Source organism: Centruroides vittatus, unplaced genomic scaffold, assembly GCF_030686945.1.
Source record: "Centruroides vittatus isolate TY-2023 unplaced genomic scaffold, ASM3068694v2 contig_449, whole genome shotgun sequence".
Lineage (NCBI taxonomy): Eukaryota > Metazoa > Arthropoda > Arachnida > Scorpiones > Buthidae > Centruroides > Centruroides vittatus.
In genome coordinates, this window is record NW_027122246.1 from 67,477 (window position 1) to 90,737 (window position 23,261).

Below are 23,261 nucleotides of genomic sequence, written 5' to 3' on the forward strand. Positions count from 1 at the left end.
TAATTACATATTTTATAGGAGTAGAGAATGGAAAATATATTTTCATAATGTAGATTTAATTTTGCTGTCTTGAATTTTATCACACTATATTTTGTTTAGCATTAGAAACCACAAAATGTCACAGGTTCTCCAACCATGGTGTAGGAAAACAAAGTTAATGACTACCATTAACAAAGTATATACATTATACTAAATAATATTAGTTAATGGTGATATCTCATTATTATTATTATTAGTGTTTGAACAAAATATAATTTTTAAAACTCTACCAGCAAAATTATTTATTAACGTAACATTATTTCCAGGATTATGATGGATAAAATTCATGAAAATTATTAGAAAAAAAACTGCAATCTTAAAATGAAGTATATAGTGAAATTTAACAATTGATATGGTGTATACAAAATTGACTATTGGCCAACTGTTGGTTAACGTCAATACTTAAAGGCGATTTCACGGGTAGCGATGCTAACGTGAGTCTATCATAATATATTATTTACCAAATGGTTTTCTTAAAAACAAGCAATTATTTGGGCTACAATTTTTAATTTAAAATATATCCTCTCCACCTCAAAATAGTAGTGGCTTGCCCCTGCACATCACACTTTTCCTTTAATTATATTTTGTAACAATACAGTTTTGACAGTCATATTTCTAACACCTTCCAGGGGAAGCTTTTAATTTAACGCGACTTCCGGTTTGCATCGGAACTTAAGTTCTTTTGCCCCTAAGGTTTCCCTATCAGGTTCCGTTCTGGAAATTAATTGAAAGATACCCATGTAACATTTTTTCCCGAAATTTTCCGATATGTTTCATAGCTTTTTTCCCGGGTTTGGTTTTCTCCACTTGATAGGCCCCACTAGGCTGTCACAGTAATAGAAAAAAAATTATGTTTAAACATACTTTGGTGGGGGCCCCTATTTTGTGGAGGCTCTGGGCACCGGCCCCAAATGCCCTTATGTAAATCCGGCCCTGTATAGTATACATTATCTGGAAGAAAATTAGTGTTAACTTCCACCCTAGATGACTCATCCATTCCCCTTGCATTAAAGTAATTTGAGACGTAATGTAAATAATGGCATTAAAAAATAGCTGTTTTCTTCATTTTATAGCTGTAATTTACTAGTTTTGAAATTATTCGAATTTACTTAGACCAGAATATTTCTTATCAAAAGCTTCCAATTGAAAAATTTACTCATTACTTCTGGATGTTGCCTATTCGCTGGAAAAAATTAATTCATCGCTAATTATATTTGAATATTGTAATATTCGTTTAAAAAATATGTATATAGTGTCTATATTCACTTCTCGAAGCAGAAATACGTTTAAAACTCGTTAATGAACTGAACCTGACCCAGTTACCCAAATCTAACAACTCCTTGCTGAGTCAGAAAGTGATTATAAACTTTCGACTCTGGGCGAAAACACGTGCATTTGTTTTCTTTGAATGTAAACAGATGCCTTTGCATTATAAAATCTCGGCAAATAAAAAAGGTATTTTAAAAAAATTTTTAAAAATACCAAACAAATAAGAAAAAAAATAATCTTTTCTTATTTGTTTACTTTTTTAATTTTAAATGAATGAATAAAAAAAACTCTTTCATTTTTTATTTAATTATTTTTTGAACTTAAATTTTTACATACAGAAAATAATTGTAAATAGTACAATTTCAAAATATTTGATATAGTCTCAAAAAACAATGTTTTCAATATTATTACATAAAGAGAACTTTGACACGCGTGTTACGCATCGCTTAGCGCACGCCACAATAGAATACAGGTAACCCCCATATAACACAACACTTCTATAGCACAAATTCACTCTAACATGGTTCGAGAATTAAAAACATCCCCCGTATAACACAGTGATTTTATAGCACGAGTTCACTCTAACATGGTTCGGGAATTAGGTGAAATCCTCGTATGACATGAAATGTAATGAAAACTGTTACCAGTTGATGATGCTCATGCTGAGATCATCATAAAATAAATAATCCTCTGGTAAAATATTTACTTAAATAATAAATAAGTATTTTAACCATGAAAAAAATCTACTATATAAAGCTGAAAAATCGGATTCTATCACTGTATGTCAAAAATGGCAACTAGTGGCACCCCCTAATATTATTTAAATTAACAATATAAATTATTTTATATTTTTACAGTATAATATTCAGTATATTATTATTTCTATTTGTAATTTTGTATGCCCCGATGCCTGCATCGAGCCTTTCGACTTGTGAATAATAAATCCGATTTAAAAAAAGAATTTAACAGCATGTTTTTAATTTTTGGAACCTAACCCCCCTTTTCGCACTAGTTCTTTGTTTCGTATAACAGCAATTTTTTGGAACATAACTCCTGTGTTATACGGGGGTTACCTGTAATTGTTTCTGTCTCAGCTAATGTCCTTGAAAGACATTGTGTACACCGGTTAGTTACTTATAGCTCTGTAAACAGTGGGGACCGATTTAGCGATAATAAATGTAATAAACAAACCAGAATTGCACCCCGATTTTTCTAAGCCGTTCTGTATGTATACTGATGCTTCGGACAAATGTGCTGGCGCAGTCTTGGGGCATGTTGATGATAAAAACTGTTTTTCCCCGATAGGTTTCTTCAGCAAAAAGTTCCATGGTGCTGAACTTAATTACTCGACTGTTGAGAAGGAACGCCTATCGATAATATTAGCCCTCCGTCATTTTAAGCCCATCATATTAGGTTATGAAGTAAGGATTTTCTCTGATCATAAGCCCCTGACCTATATAAAGACCATGCAGAATCACAACAAGAGATTAATGCGTTAGTCGGTAGAATTATCTGATTATAATTACAGTGTCTGCCATAAAAAAAAAAAATTAAACCCCGTAGCCGATTGGCTACGGGGTTTAATTTTCGGCTATTTTCGTTTAATTTTTTAATTAATCGCGCCCCGATGTCCACTTAGCCAGTTGTAAGTCTACCCAGGATTGTAATATGAACACCAAAGCACGTAATTTTTTAAAGAGAGTAGTAGATTCGCAGAATAGTGACAAGTTCTTTAATAAGTTAAAGAAACACCTCGAAAAGCACAATCTCGATTCTTGTAACTCCCCAGGTGAAATACTACCTGAATATCAGTTAGAGGGCAATGTTCTAGTGCACGTCAAACCAGACCAGTACGGTCTTCGCCAATGGCGACACCCCTGTGTGGGGGCTGATATGATCAACCATGTGATAAAAGCGTTCCATAACTCTAGTGTTGCGGGCCACTTTGGTACTGAGAGAACATGCAAGTTGATCGATCGTCATTACCATATCAAGAACTTACGCACGGCTGTTAGCCGTTACATCCGGAATTGCGTCACTTGCCAAAGGTTTAATCTGCACCAACGCCGGGCTCCCTTCCAGGAGACGGAAGCTGCCGATTACCCTTTTCAAAAAGTTGCCATCGACATAGTTGGCCCCCTTCGGGTGACCCCAAGAGGAAACAGGTATTTGTTCACAGTTATAGACATATTTACGAGGTATGCCGAGTTGATTCCCATTAATGATCAGTCAGCGGAGTCTGTTACTGATGCGATTTTTGATAAGGTTGTTTGCCGTTACGGCTGCCCCGAAATTATTATTTCGGATAGGGGTAGCAATTTCACGTCTAAACTTTTCCAAGATGTTTGTAAGTTGTTGCACGTCAAGCATAATATGACGACGGCGTATCGTCCGTGCTCAAACTCAGTTTGCGAAAGGTTTAATAAATCTATATGTACGTAATAGCACGCATATCGAGTGGCAACAATCGTGATTGGGACACGTTCGTTAAACCCGCCATATTCGCTTATAACAACACCACTCATGTCTCGATTAACAAAGCCCCGTCCTTTCTTCTCTACGGGTATGATCCCCGTCTCCCGTGGTCTTTCCCTAATGATGATACCATAGTCGGTCATGATGCTAGTTATAGAGATAAATGGGTAGAGAGATTAAATGTAATACACGATAGTGCTTTTGAGTACAGTAGGTTTAAAAACTCCCGTAATCGGGAACGTATCAATCATGGCCAAAATTATACTGCATGGATCGTGGGGCAGAGAGTATGGTTACTGAGAAAAGGTGTTGGAAGAAAATATGGGAAGTTCTCCCCAAAATATACAGGGCCATTCAGAGTCACCCGGATACTTGGACCTGTCACTGTCGAGATAGAAGGGAACACTCCCCGCAATAAAATTTCTGTACATATCGACAGATTAAAACCATGTTTTTCTCCCATTATGATCAAAAGGACGAAAGGATCAAATCAACGTAATCAACAAGTGCCCGATCATGACGGAGATGAGCTAGAAGAAGACGACATCCCCATGACTTTTTTGGACCGCGCTCCGCATGCTCCTGACTGGGACCGTAATGAAACGGCCGACCAAGGAAGTGCGGGACCGAACGGGAACCAACAATGTGGAGAGGAAACCGCCAACTCATCCGCCCCTACTCACCCATACTTTCTTCGGAAGAGGAAGGTCGATTACCGTAAATTGCATTACGGTAATTAATCGTTTTTGTAAGGGGTGTATGTGGCTACACGCCATGCATAAATTGTATATTTTTATATGTAATTATATCGTTTTCATATTTTATATTTTCTTTGTTCTTTTCTTCCCAACCTAATTGTCCATTCTTCCTGGAATGTACCTACCGCTCCCACCCTTTCTTTGTTATTTCGATGACTCACCCCTAAAACAAAAGAGGGAGTGTAGCCCTGAGGGGTGAGAGAGGAAGACGTGGGTCATTCTGGAGCGAGAACTCGAGTTGGAAGGAGCGATAGTGGTGTTTCCCGAGTGCGCCGAGTGCCAGAAAGATAGGGACGAGGACGATTTGAGCTGTTCTAGAGAGTGAAAGAGAAAGTAAAAGTGTTCGCCGACCCCCGTTTCACCGTGATATTTCGGCCGGTAGTTTTGTCATCGTCATCTAGTCGTGGGTACCCTCTTTCCTGTCCGTTCTTGATATTCTCTTCCTTTTATCTCTTTGTATAATATTTTTAACTTTATAATTTAAGTAATATTGTCGGGAGTTTTTTTTTATGTACACTAGAATTAAGGTTTATGTTTAAAGAGATATTGTCGAGAATATTTATTGTACCAGTTTCGGTATTTTTGCTCTCGAGTATTGTCGGTGGAAAAGGTGTTTGTTGGTATCCCCTGTATCCTGTTTATTTACGAGCGAAGAAAATAAAACTCATTGTGTTTTGTTTCTTTCAATTTTGTTTCATTGTTTTCATACCGCTCGTTAACCTTCTCACAAAGTAAATAAATGCGTAAATACACAAAATACATAAAACATACATGAAAAATAAATACAAAGGAAAATGCGTATGTACAGAAGTAGTAAAAAATAAAATAAAATGGTAGTAACAATAACAAAAATGAAAGAGACAGGAGAATATATACAAAGCAAGTGCAGCAAAGAGCAAGCAATGCATGCACATATAGTACAAACATGAAACATACGATGACATGAGGAAATCCAGCAATGAAACTAGGAGAATTCTAGGACCATATTCCTGAGGTGTGCAGTGAAAAAAATTGAAGAGAGCATGATAAGTGTCCTCATGCTTAAGCAGACAGTTGAGATTTGGGGGAGGCCAAATGTAGTTGTGAGCCTCACAGAGGAATCTGAGATTAAGTCTTTCACGCTCCAGCATTGGACAGCTGAAGCCGTGGTCACACTATGCGATTTCCAGCCGCGCGGCAACTGCAACCGCGATGACTGTTCCCGTTAACTAGTAATCCCCCCTCGAAAACCGGCGCGGCTGCAACCACAACTAGAAACAAAAAAGTTTGTTCTACTGGCGACGGTTGCAAACGCGCATCCAATCAACAAACGCCTTTGAGCCACATCATGCGGTGGCAACATTGAAAATAGTTCATCATGGCAGATAACAAGAATATGGATGACATGTGTATAGAATCCAGGTTAATCGAACTCATCCAGTCTCACGAATGCCTGTGGGACTTTAATTCTTCATTTTATCAAAGAAAAGATAAAAAAGCGCAGCATGGTGTGAGATTAGTGAAAGTCTCGGCATTGATCGTAAGTACCATTTTTAGATTTCTGGATATAGAATGTTGATTGTTTTTAGTTTGGTAACGACAATATTGATTTAAATATAGCTAAAGTACTAAGTAAAAAATTCCACCATCTTCGAACGTCGTTTCTGAGAATTAAAAAAAAAGTAGATGACAGCAGGCAAAGTGGATGTGGTGAACACGAGGTATATAAACCAACGTGGGAACATTGGTCGTCTTTGAGTTTTCTTTTGAATTCATACAAGAAAACGATATCACCGCTGTCGTCATACGATGTAATTATATAAGTTATATATATTTTATATATTAAAGTAGGTAAAAATTAATTAAATATAGCCTATTTATATTTATAGTTAAATCAAACACAATCCACTTCTGGCTGCATATCTGTTTTTTTTTTTTTTTTTTAACTCTTTCCGCCCAGTGGGCACTAAGAGGGCCTCTTATAGCAAGCCCATTATGAATTTTGGCCAGGCCCACAATGGGGCGGCGAGGTGGTGAGGGATGGGGACCGACATATCCAAGACGAGACCACCCCCGAAAAATTCCTGGGGATTTTTTCGACCCGTACGGTATTCGATCCCGGGTTCCCCAGGGCGGCAGGCTGCTAACCTTGACCGCTCAGCCATCCGGCTGCCTGACTGCATATCTGATGAGGCAGAAGAAGCAAATATAGCAGATGTGCATGATGATAATGAAATGTTAAATGAAAGTATTTCATTGTCCCATGTACATTTGATGCACAGCCACCTAAGAAGAAAAAAAAGATGGCAGGAAAGGAGAAAGAAAATTTTTACAAATGTGCAATGAATGTAAGTTATTTAAAAATGTATAATTTATTTATTTATAGTTTACAGCTCAGAGTGAACAACTAAACAACTCAAATATTGAGTAAGTGTTCACTTTAGTAACTGATACTATAAATATTACACAAATACAAAGATTATTATTAAATAATATGACTGAAAACCTGATCTGCCTTTTCATTTAAGATTGTCTATTAAATATTTTTTCAGGCTCTCTGTAATGAACCAAAGAAGGATGTGTTTGATGAATTTGGCAATCTTATAGCTGCCAAACTAAGAACACTTCCTCAGAAAAATGCCTTAGATTTGCAGATGAAGATATTTTCACTTATTGTAGAAGAAGAAAAAAATATTATGAATAATAATTAATTAATAAATATCTTTCACTTATTGTATCAAAGTTGTATTTCTTAACTCAAAATAGTGTATCATTTATAATGACATAATCATAATAATTCCAAACTTTTTAAATATTTTTACATTTCACATTTATTATTAATAATTTTATAAACAAATTTCATCTCATTGCCATTCTACTTGGCCTACAGTATTAAAATATGTTTTGAATTCATCACGGATTGCTTTTGCCACTGTTGTTGATGGATTTAAATTACGACTGCTTTCCAAGGGTGTAAACTGTTGATGTTGCTCTCCAAAGTTGTCACTGGTAGCAACTGTGAGATAAGATTTTATTTTTCTTTCCCGTAACATGTTGTGAAGAACACAACATGTTAGGATGATTTTTGCAGCCTTATCCGGGGATAATAAAATCACTGTAGAGAAGACTCGCCAAACAGAAGTGAGGATGCCAAATGCATTTTCGACAACTCTCCTTGCTCTTGATAATCTAACAATAATTTCAATTTGAATTAAATTAAACAGTTTTCATTAGTTATACACTAATAATAATAATAAACTGTCTTAAATAATTAATATTAAATAGCTCTTTTACCTATAATTAAAGATGGATTTCTCAGCTGTCAACTGTTTCATTGGGTAAGGCCTCATTACTCGTGAAGACATACCAATTCCTTCATCTGTAACAAATACATATGGAATTGGCTGTCCTCCACTTTGAAGAGGACTATCTGGTGGAAAGTTTAACTTTCCATCATCAATGGCTTTCTTCAGATTTGATGCATTCCAAATCGAAGAATCACTTTGTCTCCCATTAGTGCCTGCATCCACATATGTAAATGAAAGATCTGCTCGCACTATTGCCATCATAACCACACTATAAAATCCTTATTTGGAAAAAATAGAGTTTTAGCAAACAGAATAACTGAGTACAACCTTAAATAATTGACTAATAACAAAAATACTACCTTTGTAATTATAATAAGCAGATCCAGATTGCTTAGGACATATGATTTGTACATGTTTTCCATCTATTGCACCAAGGCAATGAGGAAATTGCCACATTTCATCAAATTCCCTAGCAATATCTTCCCATTCACATACTGTAGATGGTACCTTAGAAAAATAAACAATTTTAAATTGATGTAGCCAATATAATAATAAAGTTAAAAATCAAAATAATATGAATTTCTTTAAGAGCATTTGAAATAAATTTTTTCTGCACAATTTTTTTTCAAATTAACATTATTGAGATATACCTTGTGTTGTATATTTGTCAAACATATCTTGATAGTAACATTAAATGTATTAAAACTGAATTAATACAAAAGTTAAATGCTATATTTGATATAAATCAAATCTGAATTTATGAAAGTTATTGTTAGATTTATTTGATTACATTTAATAATATACAATTGAATAAAATAAATGCTTACATAAAAGAAAAAAATATATCGATTAAAAATGAATTAAATCATTCAAGCTTTCTTCTGAACAACACTTACCCTCAAATATTCACTTTTATAAGATTGATAAATGGCATCCAAAACTTCTGGGATAATGACTGATATTGTATTATGGGCCACTCTAAATTGGTATGCCAAACTACGAAACGTTTCTCCTAAATTATATATGAACCATTTTAATCGTAAGATTGCATAAAATATAAATTAAATACAAAATATATTATATTCTTACCGGTAGCTAAATAACGAAGTGTCAACGAAAGACGTTCTCCGGGTGAAATAGAACCTCGAAGATGTGTATCTTCTTTAGCTATTACGGGGGTTATCCTCCTTAAAATACTTTGGAAAGTATTTGTATCCATACGGATATATCCCCTATAACCTTCGGCATCCGAAAGCCTTAATTCGTTCATCAGCTGGTGGAAGCACGATTGTTCAGCCCGTTTATTTTCATTTCGCCAAGTTTTAACCCAGCATGAGCGTTTTTTCTTATTTTTTTCTTCGTGTATTCTTGCCAGCTGTAACAAAATTATCGCCTTTTTTCTCTTATTCATTTCAGAAAAGGAACTGCTTGCCATTTTAATAATAAAAGTGGCTAAAATTCCGTAAATACTCTGAAGTAGAAAGTAAAATGTCGGTAAATTCACGAAAATAGACAAAAACAAGCTACTGTAATTTTATTGGTTTATTATAGGGTCACGTGTTCCGAGTTGCAACGTCAACGAACAATGTGTGACCACGAGAAGACGCGCGCGACTCGCGCTTGTTGCGGTTGCGATCGCCTGCGCGGCTGGAAGTCGCAAAGTGTGACCAGGGCTTGAGGATGTAGTGCCTGCTGCCGTCGGTGATGTTGCAGATAGGGCACAAAGGGCTGAGTATTTTTGATATGGTCCATGTAGGCAAAGAACCTGCCATGACCAGTAAACATCTGTGTAGTCCAAGTTTAAGTACAAGTGGTATACTCTCTGTGAGAGTATACCACTTGTATTTAAAGAACTACTCAAGATTAGGGATGAAATCATGAGTAATAATGCTGGAGTTGTTGGTTCCAGTCCTGTTGCCAGTCTGAGATAAGGTCCTTCCAGAGAATTGCCTTGATGGTATTAGTGCTAATTTTATTGTAAGTAATGGGAAGGTTGTTGTTGCCTGATGCTTCCTTAGCGAGAGCATCAGCTCTCTGGTTGCCATATTCTCCTTGGTGGGCCCTGGTCCAATTAATGTAGTAGTAGCAAGAGGAGCTACTGATGATGTCTGAAATATCATTGGCAATAGGATGAAAGTTTATAGTCTTCAAAAGTGTGATCGCTGAGGCACTGTCGGTAATAACGCAAATCTTCTGATTGTGATACTGCTCGCTGGACCAAAGGGCAGCCAACTTGATGGGGAGCAGCTCAGCCTGGTAGACTGTGCAGTGCTCAGCAAGACTGTATTGTTTTGAGGCAATCTCAGTGCCATCACAAAAAACCACAAAGCCGCAGCCCATTTTGTTATCAGTTTTAGAACCATCAGTGTATATGTCTAAGTCAGATTTATCAGAAATGTTAAACTGGAAATATGTTGGAGTAGCTGGGTGCCTAGACTGGGCGAAGGGAACGTCCTTTTTGAGATCCTCACGGGTGAGTGAAGAATTGGTGGTGATGATACTGCAGCCCCATTTTAAGTGCCAGACCTTGGAGTACATAGTGATGAGTTTGTCAATGGGAGCCTTTTTGGCTAGGACCTGCAGGGAGATGTTAGATGTAGTTCTGTAGGCTCTGGTAATGTGAAGAAAAGCTCTCCTTTGTGCTGCTGTAAGTTTATGTTTAATGATACTGTCCAAGTAAACAGTAATAGTATTATTGAAAGGAAACCAGTCAGCAAAAACAGTCTGTTACCTTGGTAATGACGAAAATCTCCGCCTGGGGGATGGAGCAGTGAGGTCCAAGCTTGTAAATAGATCTGTGGGTGTCACCATTCCGATGGTTGTAGAGCACAAAAGCTGCTCCCATCTTGTTGTTGTCTTTGAAACCATCAGTGTAGATAGAGATGTCACTGGTATTGTCGTTGAAAGTTTATTGGCACAAGGGCCACATAGGCCAAGCTGCGCCACAACATACGGTATATATATGTACATAAATAACAATAAAAATGAACAAAACAAAAAACAAAAAAACCAATAACAAAAATATACAACAGTTAAACTGTGTATAACAACAACATGTATATGGATATAAATAAATAAATAATTAAATTTCTTTATAAATATTTGTAACTTTTAGAAAGTTCAATAATTTATCAACATTTGGCCTCTGGCCCAAAATCTCTTTAAAACTTGCATTTCCAAAATGCTGCCTACGAATCCGTTCAGAGGCGATGCAATTGCTCAGTATGTGCTTAACACTTACAGTACAGTTGCAATACTGACATACAGGCTGGTCATCACCCTTCAAAAGGTATTGATGAGTCAGTCGAGTATGTCCAATTCTCAAACGAGTAAGAATGACCTCAGATCTCCTGTCATAAGGTTTCTTCTGTGTCCAATTTTCTATCACAGGTTTGATCTCGTGTAGTTTATTGTGGACTTGTGCGTTCCACACATTTTGCCATCTCTCCTCTAGTCGTTTTTTAACAACTAGCTTCAAGTCACCTCCTTCAATATGCATTGTATGCTGAGAAGGACTTGCTGACTTTGCAGCTGCGTCAGCTTCTTCATTCCCTCTTATACCTACATGGCCTGGGACCCAACAAAATTTTATAGAGAAATTCCTCGCAAAAAGATGGCAAATCAGCTTACGAATTTTAATCACTATGGAGTGAAAACTAGGTTCATACGAGATCAAAGCCTGAAGTGCACTAACTGAGTCAGTGTAAATCACGCAGCAACGATGACCTTTCCTATTTATATACTTTAGGGCTAAATAAATAGCCTGCAACTCCGCAGTAAAAATGGAAGAATTCGGTGCTATTTGTTCTGCCACGATTTCATCCTGGCAAACAAAGGCTAAGCCAACATAGTCATCCGATTTAGATCCATCGGTGTATATAGGAATTAAATTCCTGTCACGATGTTGAATTTCTGCGAAGTGCTGTCTATAAACGTAGTCTGGGGTGGTTTCTTTTAGAAACTGCTTTAAGCTTAAATCAACGTTTATCACAGGAATTGACCAAGGTGATATATTATCGACCTCGACCTGCGAAATGTTGCTTGTGTCCAGGTCAATCGTGCTGCTTACATTCTCCATTCTTATGTCAAATGTAGGGACACTACTTGGGCGAGCTGCAAATAATCTCCTCAGCTGACTATCTGAACAATCAGCTAAAAGTTTATTTTGAGATCTCTGTTTAATGTAATAAAAAAGAGACAACTGTTCTCTCCTAAGAGATAGTGGAGGCTCATGAGCATCCACATACAAACTTTGTACAGGAGAAGTTCGAAATGCACCAGTGCACAAACGCAATGCTTGATGGTGGATTGGATCCAGCATCCGAAGAGTAGATTCACGTGTAGAGCCATACACAACGCACCCATAGTCCAGCTTAGAGCGAACAAGGGCCCTATAAATCCTGAGCATAGAACATTTGTCTGCTCCCCAGGATGAGCAGCACAATACCTTTAACAGGTTTAAAGCTTTTAAACATCTACTCTTCAAATTGCGCAAGTGTGGTAAGAACGTCAATTTATGGTCAAACACGACACCCAAAAATTTTGCTTCGTTGACCATTGGGATTTTAACCCCATTTAGGTGAATTTCAGGGTCCAGGTGCAAACCACGCCTTCGGCAAAAGTGGATGCACGAGGTCTTCTCTACGTTAAAACTGAAACCATTGGTCTTGGACCAATTGTCTATTCGATTTAAGGAGGTTTGCAGTTGTCTCTCAATAAAACCCATGTTACTAGACTGACAGGAAATCTGAAAGTCATCCACATACAGAGAGTGTTTCACACTGGGAGGAAGACAGTTAGTTATACTGTTAATTTTTATTAGGAACAGAGTTACACTCAAAATAGAACCTTGAGGGACACCCTCTTCTTGTGTGAAAGGCCTAGACAAAGTGTTGCCCATCCTGACTTGGAATCTTCGATTCTGTAGGAAGTTTTTTATAAAAATTGGCAAATTACCCCGCAATCCGAATTTGTGCAGATCACGGAGTATCCCGTATCGCCAACAGCGATCGTAGGCCTTCTCTATATCGAAAAACACAGACACTAAGTGCTGTCGTCTAATAAACGCTTCGCGTATAGATGTTTCAAGGTTTACTAAATTGTCTGTGGTACTTCTGTTCCTACGAAATCCACTCTGATGTGGTGAAAAGTAGTTCTTTTCCTCTAGGAGGAACATCAAACGTCTGTTGACCATTCTCTCGAAAAGTTTGCAGAGACAACTAGTCAGAGAAATTGGTCTATAATTAGAGGGATTCTTGCAGTCTTTACCTGGCTTGGGAATGGGAATAATAATTGATAGCCTCCAAGAGTCAGGGAAAATACATTCTGTCCATATTCTGTTAAACAGATTCAGAAGGTTACTAAGGGAATTGCCTGACAGATTTTTAATCATGCTGTAATGGATTTTATCCGGCCCTACAGCAGTATTCCCCGAGCGAGAGATTGCAGTACATAGTTCTATTCTGCTGAATGGCACATTATATTCCTCATCAGATGGGGAGTGGAAGTTTAGATATTGTTTTTCACTTTGGACTTTATAAGCCTGGAAATCCCTTGTATACATAATATTGCTGGATGAAGACGAAAATGTTTCACCCAACAAATCAGCAATACCTTTTATGTCACTGATTATTGTGCCATTACTTTCCAGCATGGACAGAGAGTGAGAAGCATATTTTCCATTAATTTTATGGATTTTATCCCAGACTGCTTTTGAGCTGGTGGAAGATGTTATGCTAGAAACATACTTCCTCCAAGAGTCCCTTTGGCTTTGCCTTCTTATTTTTCTGGCATTAGCCTTTGCTTTCTTAAAAGCAACCAAATTGTTAGCAGTGGGGTATCTTCTGAAAATCCCCCATGCTTTCTTTTGCTTTTTAAATGCTGCCTCGCAATTTTGATCCCACCATGGTTTCGGATGTTTTGGATATCTGGTTGACGTTTTCCCCATTGTTTTTTCGGCTGCCTGAATAATACTGGAAGTGACAACTTCGACTGCATCATTGATATCGGCAGTATTGACCATTTCCTCAGTGATATTAGCCAAAGAAGAAAATGCAGGCCAATCTGCCGTTTCAAATTTCCAGCGTGGTGGACGGGCTGTTTCACAGCTTCCTCTGCCTCTATATTTTAAAAATATTGGAAAGTGGTCACTGGAAAGTGGATTAGATCCAACCTCCCATGTAAACGCTGAAAACAGATTTGGACTAGCTAATGTCAAATCAATGGCAGTAAATGTTCTTGTTGGGGCGTGGAAGTATGTCACTTCTCCAGTATTAAATAAATACAGTTGGTGGTTGCCAATAAATCTCTCAATGGCCCTGCCTCGACGGTTAATGTCGGGACTGCCCCACATTGGATTGTGGCCATTGAAATCACCAAGTAGAATAAACGGAGTCGGCAGTTGTTCAACCAAGTCATCCAATTCATTTTCATTGACTCTGACATCTGGTGGCAAGTATATGGAACAAACTGTGACAGTTACTCCAATTGAAATTCTGACTGCCACAGCTTGCAGTTCTGTTCTTATTTGTACTGGTAAGGAAGGGATGCGGTTTGAAACCAGTACAGCCACACCTCCACTAGCGCGGGTGTGGCTATCATCATCCTTACGGTAAAGATCAAATCCTTTTAAAGAAATTCTTTCTCCAGGTTTTAGATGTGTTTCCTGGAGTGCCACGCAGAGAGATGAGGTAGAGTATGTCAGGTGTTTAACGTCAGAGAAGTTGTTGCGGAAACCACGACAGTTCCATTGGATTATTTTATAATCCATTATGTGTTTGAGGTAGCATTCTTTGCGAGGGTATCCCTCTTTAATTTAACAGGGGGTCTCTCTTTTGGAGGTGACTTTGGTTTCGTAACCTCCGTATTAGGCTCTTCGTCAGATATGTCAGAAAACTCACTCACAGATTGAGCTTCTGATTTTTTTGAAACTTTAGAGAGGGCTGCTTTCAGTCTTTGTTTGTTAAGTGGGTTCTTACTGGCTTTTTTAGAACCCACATTTCTGGTTGTTACCCCTGATTTACTTACAGAGGTTTTAGTCTTTGTGATCTCCTTTTCTTCTGATTGTGTAGAAGGGATCAATAAGCATCTTGCATGGCGGGTAAAAGATTCGCTTGGGAATACAGAAATATCTGTTTGAACCCCACGTGTCGTAGTAGATTTCAACACGGCAGCAAATGTCTTTTGTTGCATAGGTGCACTTGGAGTGACCATGCGACGAGCCTCTGGATATGATATGTTTTTCTCAGTTTTTATCCGTTGAATTTCTTTTTCTCTTTGCCATGCAGGGCATTTCCGGGAGTAGGAAGGATGGGCATCTTTGCAGTTCACACAGTGTGGAGTACTTTTACATTCAGTACTGTCGTGACCTTCAGTTCCACACTGTGCACATAAGCTTTTGCCTCGGCAAGACGTCTGAGAATGTCCAAATCGCTGGCATTTAAAGCAACGCAGCGGATTTGGAATATACGGACGAACTGCACAGCGCAGATACCCGGCTGTAACAAAGGATGGCAATGCAGGGTTGTTAAACGTGAGGATTAAATGTTTTGTGGGTATCAACTTGCCGTCTCGGCGTATCGAAATGCGTCGAACGGAAGTGACACCTTGGTCTGAGAGGCCGATCTGAATGTCTGATTCGTCTTCAGACATTAAGTCAAACTCAGATATCACACCTCGAGATGAGTTCAAACTTACGTGTGGTGTGACCGAAATTGCCATGTCTCCAAGAGTCTTCATTGACAAAAGCTTTACTGTTTGTTGAGGAGAGGCTGTTTCTACTAGTAGATCCCCTGACCTCAATTTTTGCGTTTTTTTTAAATGCCCGATGGTTGATTCAAATAGCTTTTGAATCAAAAAAGGAGAACACTTAGCAAGGGGTTTTTCTCCAGTTGCATGTACTATTAAGTAAGCGGGTTGGCTGGAGGTCTGGTTCTTTGTCGCTTGTTTGTTGTTTTTAGGATCCATATTTAAGAATTAATATTCAGCTCCTAGTGACCCCACCCACCATGGAGTCCAACAAGGGGATGCCGTCACATGGGAGACTCCCATAGACCGTCACACCAGGGTTTCCCAGGAGCTATACCCTCACAATGCAGTCAAGAAGAGCACATCTTGTCTGACGTGTCTGCCCGGTCTGCATCGATCGGTTGACTCCAAGCCGAGGTCAACAATGACTCAACGACCAGCCGATTGACTCAAACGGAGCCTGATTTGAGCCTCCCGTTTATCCGAAGCAGGGGCCAAAGTAGTGTGTTGGGGACGGTATGTTGCCCCTCAACTACCAGGATCCCCCTTTCCGGCATACGGGTCACCACGCACGGCAAACACGTGGGTGGGCGTTCAGATCCCAGCGATGGTAAAGAAGAGTTTCTAAACCATCTCCGATGGTTGTAGAGCACAAAAGCTGCTCCCATCTTGTTGTTGTCTGTGAACACCATCAGTGTAGATAGAGATGTCACTGGTATTGTCGTTGAAAAAGATATCACTATTGATGGCAAGGTAGTCAAGAGTCATATTAGAGTTGGTGTCCTTAAGCTCAATCCCAAACAAAAGAATGTCTTCCTTCAAATGACTGGGAATTGCCGAGATTATATTATTTTTCCTGGTGTTATTGGAGGAGTGGTCATTCACGAAAGTATTATTAATTTTCCAGATTGTAGAGATCATATTGATGTGAACAGGAAGCAAACCAGCGATGACCAGCAGGACAGAGGTCGGGGCCATCCAATACGCTCTGCAGATTTTAAGGGCTGCAATCCTTTGGGCCTTGGAAAACTTCCTGTGGATGTGAATCTTCCAGGTGGCTTCAGCCCAAATAGGAGCCGCATAGAGTAGAATGGGTTCAATTGCTCCTAAGTAGATGTATTTTGCTGCTTTATATCCTATACCCCAAGTGTTTTTGGCAATTGAGAAGAGCATTAGATACCATTGCAGCTGTTGCTCGAGTTTAACACCAAGGTAGATAAATTCCTTGACACTTGTAATTTTAACACTGTCAATCTCGATGCGTGGACTTCTCTGAAGTGGGGTGTTTTTGGAAAATATAATGTAGCTGCATTTGAGGTAGTTGATAGGGAGCTTGATTTTGGCACTCCAGTTTGAAATTTTGGCCAGTAAGTTGTTGCTAAGAACAGGTAGCTTGCCACTGTTCTTGTCAGACACAAGGATAACTGTGTTGTCAGCATATCCTTGTATAAGGTGGTTGCCATCATTTACATTATTAATTGAGGAAAGTAGATTACTATGGACAATGGTGCAGAGGCCAGGCCCCGAGATCGAACCCTGTGGATAGCCCTTGGTGACATGGTGGATATGACTGATGTTATTTACAAACAGGCCGGCTTTCCTGAAACTAATAAAGCTCCTGATCAGATAGTATAAATTACGAGGACAGTGGTGAACCTGAAGTTGGTACAAGATAGCTGGCCACCAGAAATTGTCGAAGGTCCCAGGAAGTCAATTGAAACTAATAAAGTATGTTTTCCTTCAGCTTTAGCCTGGTTGATGTATTCTGTAATCTTTGTGAGGGCTGTGCTGGTAGAATTCCTGGGAGTGAACCCATGCTGATGGGGGCTGAGGGCATTTTTCTTTCTTAAAAAGGTGAGAATCCTGGTAATGACCAGCCTATCAAAAATCTTGCCCATAATTGAGAGCAAGCTGATTGGCCTATAATCCTTTGCAAACTGGGGGGTCTCATTCTGGCGCTTCCTGATAAATTTCACTGATGCACATTTCCAGTATTGAGAAAAGTATCCAAGGGTCAGGCAACGGTTGTAAAGGGTGACAAATGTAGGGATGGCATATAATGCCTCCTTGACCATTTTTCCAGTAATATCATCAATGCCAGGTGCCATTTTGTTGTTAATAAGCCTGATGGCGTGGTTGACCTCACTGTAGGTGAAGAGGTGATCATCATCTTGGTTAATTGAGTGAGTGACATTGTGACAAGTCTCATTTTGTTCATCGGAAGCTTCGTTAGGATCGTCAAAAGAAAAGGGGTACTCGAACAATTCCTTCAGAGTGTTTTCCAGGGTGTTGGTATAAAGAACCCTAATTCATCTTTACAGCTGAAGGAATATCAGCTTTATCTTTTTTCTTAAAGGCAATATAATATGGGTCACCCCAAGGCTTGTTGAATCGGCTACAGAATTGTCTCCAGGTATGATGCCTCTTTTTATTAATTAGAGACTTGTACTCGTTGAAACTGGTAATGTACTCGGCCTTTTGGGTGATAGCGATTTGCTCATCACTTTGCTTTAGCGTTTATGGAGCCTATGGACTTTATTACGGTGCCTTGTAAGTTCTCCATCCCACCATGGGGCATTGGTCCTGCTTTTATTACTCTTTTTGCTAGCCAGTTGATAGCTGTTTAGGAGAAGGTTGGATAGATTCTGGATACAGTCCTCGATTTCATTCTCGTCCATGTTAGTAATTGATGTTATAAGGTTCCAATGGTCCTGTATGATTTGATGAAAAAAAGGCCAGTGGGTATGATGGTAGGTGACAGTGCTGTTAGTATCCACATTGTCAAACTGTAGTTCGATTTTAATGTACCTATGATCACTGGTGCTTGACTCGGTCATTGTTGAGCAGTAAGTAACACTTGGTGCCATATGTATGTTTACCAAACAAACATTAACCTAGCTCTCCCCAATTGAACAATGGAAAGTGGCAAGAGGGGTGGTGTTACACGAGGTGAGGTAAAGAGCTGTAATAAACTTGAGAATACAAAAGTTTCGGCTGTCTTCAATAGGGCTATGCCATAAAGAGGATTTAGCATTTGTGTCGCCATATGAGCCACGGTTTATCAGCAATAGTCTTACTAATCTGATCCAAGTCTTCTAACATTGGTTCAATGTCCATGAATGGTGAGCAGTAGCTTAAGGAAATAAAGGTGTTCCCATGATTGATATGGATGGAACATGTGGTGACGTAAGAAGTGCTGAAATGTAACATATATTGAATGGTTAAATGCTTATTCCTCACTAAAATGGCAGTTTTAAAGTTGGCCTTAGAGGCTTTGGGAGGGAAGGACCCCCAGCCAGCATAATTCGTGAGCTCACCTTTAAAGAGATAAGGTTCCTGAACGACGATAATGTCAGAGTTCCAGTCTTCAGCCGTTTTAATTATTAAGGAGGAAGGGGCCTTGCCACATTGCAGATTGATTTGTAAAATCGAGAGAATCTTCTTAGCATGGATGTTACTGTTGTTAGCATGGGCAACAATTAGGCTGTATGTAGTATTAGACAGATCCTGGAATTGTGGTAACTTTATGGTATACGTTGATAGACTATAATCCATAGTTGGTTTGTCTAATGGTCTTGGAAAACTTGGGGATACAGAAATATCTGTTTGAACCCCACATGTCTTAGTAGATTTCACCACGGCAGCAAATGTCTTTTGTTGCAAAGGTGCACTAAAAGCGACCATGTGACGCGCCTCTGGATATGAGATGTTTTTCAGTTTTTACCCATTGAATCTCTTTTTCTCTTTGCCATGCAGGGCATTTCCGAAAATAGGCATGATGGGCATCTTTGCAGTTCACACAGTGTGAAGTACTTTTACATTCAGTACTGTTGTGACCTTCAGTTCCACATTGTGCACATAAGCTTTTGCCTCGGCAAGACATCTGGCAATGTCCAAATCGCTGGCATTTAAAGCAACGCAGCAGATTTGGAACGTATGGACGAACTGGGCAGCGCAGATATCCTGCAGCAACGAAGGATGATAATGTCGAGTTGTTGAATGTGAGAATCAAATGTTTTGTGGTTATCGACTTGCCGTCTCGACAAATCGAAATGCGTCAGACAGAAGTGACACCTTGGTCCGAGAGGCCAATCTGAATGTCTGATTCATTTTCAGACATCAAGTCGAACTCAGATATCACACCACGTGATGAGTTCAAACTTCCGTGTGGTGTGACAGATATTCCAATGTCTCCAAGAGTCGTCATTGTCAAAAGCTTTGTTGTTTGTTGATAAGAGGCTGTTTCTACTAGTAGATCCCCTGACCTCAATTTTTGGATTTTTTTTAAATGCCTGATGGTTGATTCAAATAGCTTTTGAATCAAAAAAGAAGAACACTTAGCGAGAGGTTTTTCTCCAGTTGCATGCACTATTAAGTAAGCAGGCTGGCTGGAGGTCTTTTCTTTGGTTGTTTCTTTTGAGTTTTTGGAATCCATGTTAAAAGAATTTATATTCGGCTCCTAGTGACCCCACCCACCAAGGGGCACAACATGAAGATGCCGTCACATGGGAGACTCCCATAGACCGTCACACCACGGTTTCCCAGGAGCTATACCCTCACAATACAGTCAAAAAGAGCACATCTTGTCTGACGTGTCCACCCGATCTGCATCGATCGGTTGACTCCAGGCCAAGATCAAGAATGATTCAGCGACCAGCCGATTGACTCAAACGGAGCCTGATTTGAGCCTCCCGTTAATCCGAAGCAGGGGCCAAAGCAGTGTGTTAAGGACAATATGTTGCCCCTCAACTACCAGGATCCCCCTTTCCGGCATACGAGACACCACGCACGGCAAACACGTGGGTGGGCGTTCAGATCCCAGGTATGGTAAAAAAGGATTTCTAAACCATCTCAGGGAGGTCCCCTCACCACGGACAGAAACCCACATCGAGGGGACGTATGGGCAAGGATGCCGAGAGAATGACCAAAGTTAAGCCCTACCGAAGAACAACAAAATGTGTGCGAAAACAATAACCACGAGAATTGTCATAAAGAGGGAGAGAGCGTTAAGCATCACCACCCGTACGACACACGTGGCCATAAGGTCAACTACCGTAGGCTACACTACAGAAGTGTGATTCTAAGGGGGGGGCGTAATGTGGCCGTCAGCCATATTGTTTTCTTGTTTATTTTTTTGTTTTAGTTCATAAGTTGTAAATACATATATATGTTTTCTAACTTCATTCTTTCTACATTTCTACTTTCTTATTTCCGTTCCTTTGTCTGAACAAGTCGTATATCAACCGTTATCACCAGAGGAAGAGGATTACCCCTTCTAAGAACCAAGGGGTAAACAAAGAAGAAGGTATTAGGACTTCCATGAATTTGAAGAGTAAGAACAAAAGAAAAGGGGAAGCCCTGAAAACTAAGTGGTAGAAGAACAGACACTTTTTGGCTAGACCGAGAGGAACAAAAGTGCAAGGCAGCGTTTGAAACTCAAAAAAAAAAAAAGAAAGTAAGTTGCAGGACCGTCGAGGCAAGAGAAAAATAGGCACAAGGGCCAGACAGCACCGAGAGAATAAGAGAACATCAAGGATAAACAGCCAAATAAGGAAAAGGAGGAAAGGCTACCATTGTGGAAGGGTACTTCCCCAAGTGTATCGATCAATTGTGAACCCAGGTACTTTCTGTCTATTTCTATATACTTTCTATCCTTCCTAAGTCAATCCGTTTCCCTATTTCATTAGTTTTAAGGTAGTTATAAGTTTAGTTTTAAGATGGTTGTATAGGTTTTGTGTTACGCGCGTGTGCATTATTGCTTGTATGCGAATAAGTGGCGACCCCTTCCCCAGTGAGGATACTCAAGTTGGGATCAATTGTAAATAATAAAGAAAAGAACCGTGTTCCGAAAGTAATAAAGGAATATATAATTGTATATTTAAGTTTTTATGTTCCTATTTATAACATTTGTTCGCGTACGTACAAATCTCTCGATATGAACAATCACATCATTGATTGTATGGAAAGTGTAAATTGTTTCAATCATAAAGTCAACTGAAAATTAATATTACTGAAAAGTTATTCTCAATCGAAGTAAATGAATGGATATTTATTAGCGTATACCCAGATTATTATTAAATTGTATCAAAAAAAATAAAAGTAAACAGTCTGAGAAAAATGTGTTTTAAATATTCAGATTTACAGATTAACTTGAAAAATGTAAATAATCAAATGTTCAATTACTATTTTTATACTTGAAAAACAACAATAAAAAATAAAGGTAAATCAATGAATAATTTTAACCAATTAAAAATAATATCCACATTTGTCATACTTTCGTTACAAGCTTTTCTTATAAATGAGCATTGTTTGCATTTATCCAGTAGCGATTATTGATTTATTTGCTGCATCTGGAATTATGTAATAGACCAAAACATTTTGTAAATTGAAAATATAGCATTGTTAAATGACCAAAACCTGAAATGCACTCAGAATCAAGTCAAAAGTATATGTGAAATCTGGAAGTTAAAAACCTAGAAATTTCTGAATTTGTTCACTCCAGTTATAAACGACTTAATCAACAACATTCCATACCCGGGAAATTGTTGACCCTCGAATGGCAACGATTGTCCCCTAACTATCAACAAACCGTTATTCCTTCGGAGCAGGTAGATCATCTTGCACGATGGTTTATAGTTAGCGTCCGAACTAGTCGTTTATTTAATATCCCGGGAACACCTATGGCCCTAATAGTGATTCGTTTTCGATCACGTGACAAGTTTTCCCATCAAAAACTTATAAAAGACGCTTCCTTCCCCCCCTAAGGGGCTCCTTCGTCTCGCTTTTACGACGTGCACTACGCCATCCGCCGGACTCTCAAAAAGTTTCTAAGTTCTTTAAGTGCCACTGCCCTGCCTACGAAAAAACAAGCTCTACGTGCCATCGGCCCATTACCGGATTCTCCATCAGCCAAACTTTATCGTCACTTCTGATTCCGTCTATTACGGACTTGTTAAGAGGTATGAAAAATAATTGTAAACTCTCTCTCTCCGGCCCCTTTTTGTATACGAGGGTAGAAGTGTACTTTAGTTCGTTTAGCTTTCATTAAATTTTGTTTTTGTTATAAAATGGTGTCTTTCTTGACTGTCGGCTTCGCCTTATCGTCGGCCCCATCCTTCCTCCTCCTCCACTCGCGTAACGCGTAACGCGCCGTCGACGTAACAGCCATCCTTGACAAGTGAGTCACGGGAAAAAGAGGTACGACTCCCTCTTACCTCCCCGAGATCTCACACATTGGTGACAATCGAAGGGGTGGCGTCTTTTTAGGCACCCCCGATTTCACATATTGGTTTGCAGGAGTGGGGTCTCGACTTTTTCGAAAAATCGATAAGGCGAAAAACAGCCACAGTCGGGAGAGAGGTCGAATTGAGTTGAATTAGGAATCATAGGAGTAGGGTCGTACTAGAATCTCCGACCTAGTTGTAAGAACTAACGAAATAAACATAATGGAAGACGATCCCCGCGATGCGGCTGGGCCAGCCCACCCAAATCCTAATCCGGCACCGAATCCCCTTACATTGGGAGGTTTAGGCGGAATAATACCCCTATTACCCGTATTCTCGGGAGAAGCAGGAGGCCCTCGGGTAACGGACTTTTTTGATTCGTTAGCCGATGTTACTAAGGTAGCGGCATGGTCCAAGGCCCAGATGCTGGCAGTGGCAAAATTAAAACTTACGGGTATCGCGAG

The 23,261-nt window shown here is 39.2% G+C and overlaps 2 protein-coding genes across 2 annotated transcripts; one reads left to right on the top strand and one right to left on the bottom strand.

The window, feature by feature from the left end:
* Nucleotides 1-5,898: 5,898 nt before the first annotated feature.
* Nucleotides 5,899-6,343, top strand: LOC136977155 (uncharacterized). Its single transcript, XM_067272591.1, has 2 exons — nucleotides 5,899-6,060; nucleotides 6,110-6,343. The coding sequence occupies exons 1-2, from the start codon at nucleotides 5,899-5,901 to the stop codon at nucleotides 6,341-6,343; spliced, it is 396 nt and encodes a 131-aa protein (XP_067128692.1).
* Nucleotides 6,344-7,256: 913 nt separating this feature from the next.
* On the bottom strand, nucleotides 7,257-9,376 carry LOC136977148 (uncharacterized). The gene is made up of 5 exons (XM_067272585.1): nucleotides 8,918-9,376; nucleotides 8,725-8,840; nucleotides 8,188-8,335; nucleotides 7,815-8,106; nucleotides 7,257-7,709 (listed from the first exon to the last, which is right to left on the bottom strand). The coding sequence occupies exons 1-5, from the start codon at nucleotides 9,261-9,263 to the stop codon at nucleotides 7,385-7,387; spliced, it is 1,227 nt and encodes a 408-aa protein (XP_067128686.1). The 5' UTR covers nucleotides 9,264-9,376; the 3' UTR covers nucleotides 7,257-7,384.
* Nucleotides 9,377-23,261: the final 13,885 nt, after the last annotated feature.

Bases quoted from the DNA above. Each gene is read 5' to 3' on its own strand.
- LOC136977155 (XM_067272591.1), top strand. From the start codon at position 5,899: ATGGCAGATAACAAGAATATGGATGACATGTGTATAGAATCCAGGTTA. The intron at 6,061-6,109 runs GTAAGTACCATT...GATTGTTTTTAG, and splicing joins TGAAAGTCTCGGCATTGATC to TTTGGTAACGACAATATTGA.
- LOC136977148 (XM_067272585.1), bottom strand. From the start codon at position 9,263: ATGGCAAGCAGTTCCTTTTCTGAAATGAATAAGAGAAAAAAGGCGATA. The intron at 8,336-8,724 runs GTAAGTGTTGTT...TATTTTTCTAAG, and splicing joins ATAAAAGTGAATATTTGAGG to GTACCATCTACAGTATGTGA. The intron at 7,710-7,814 runs GTAAAAGAGCTA...AATTATTGTTAG, and splicing joins AAATCCATCTTTAATTATAG to ATTATCAAGAGCAAGGAGAG.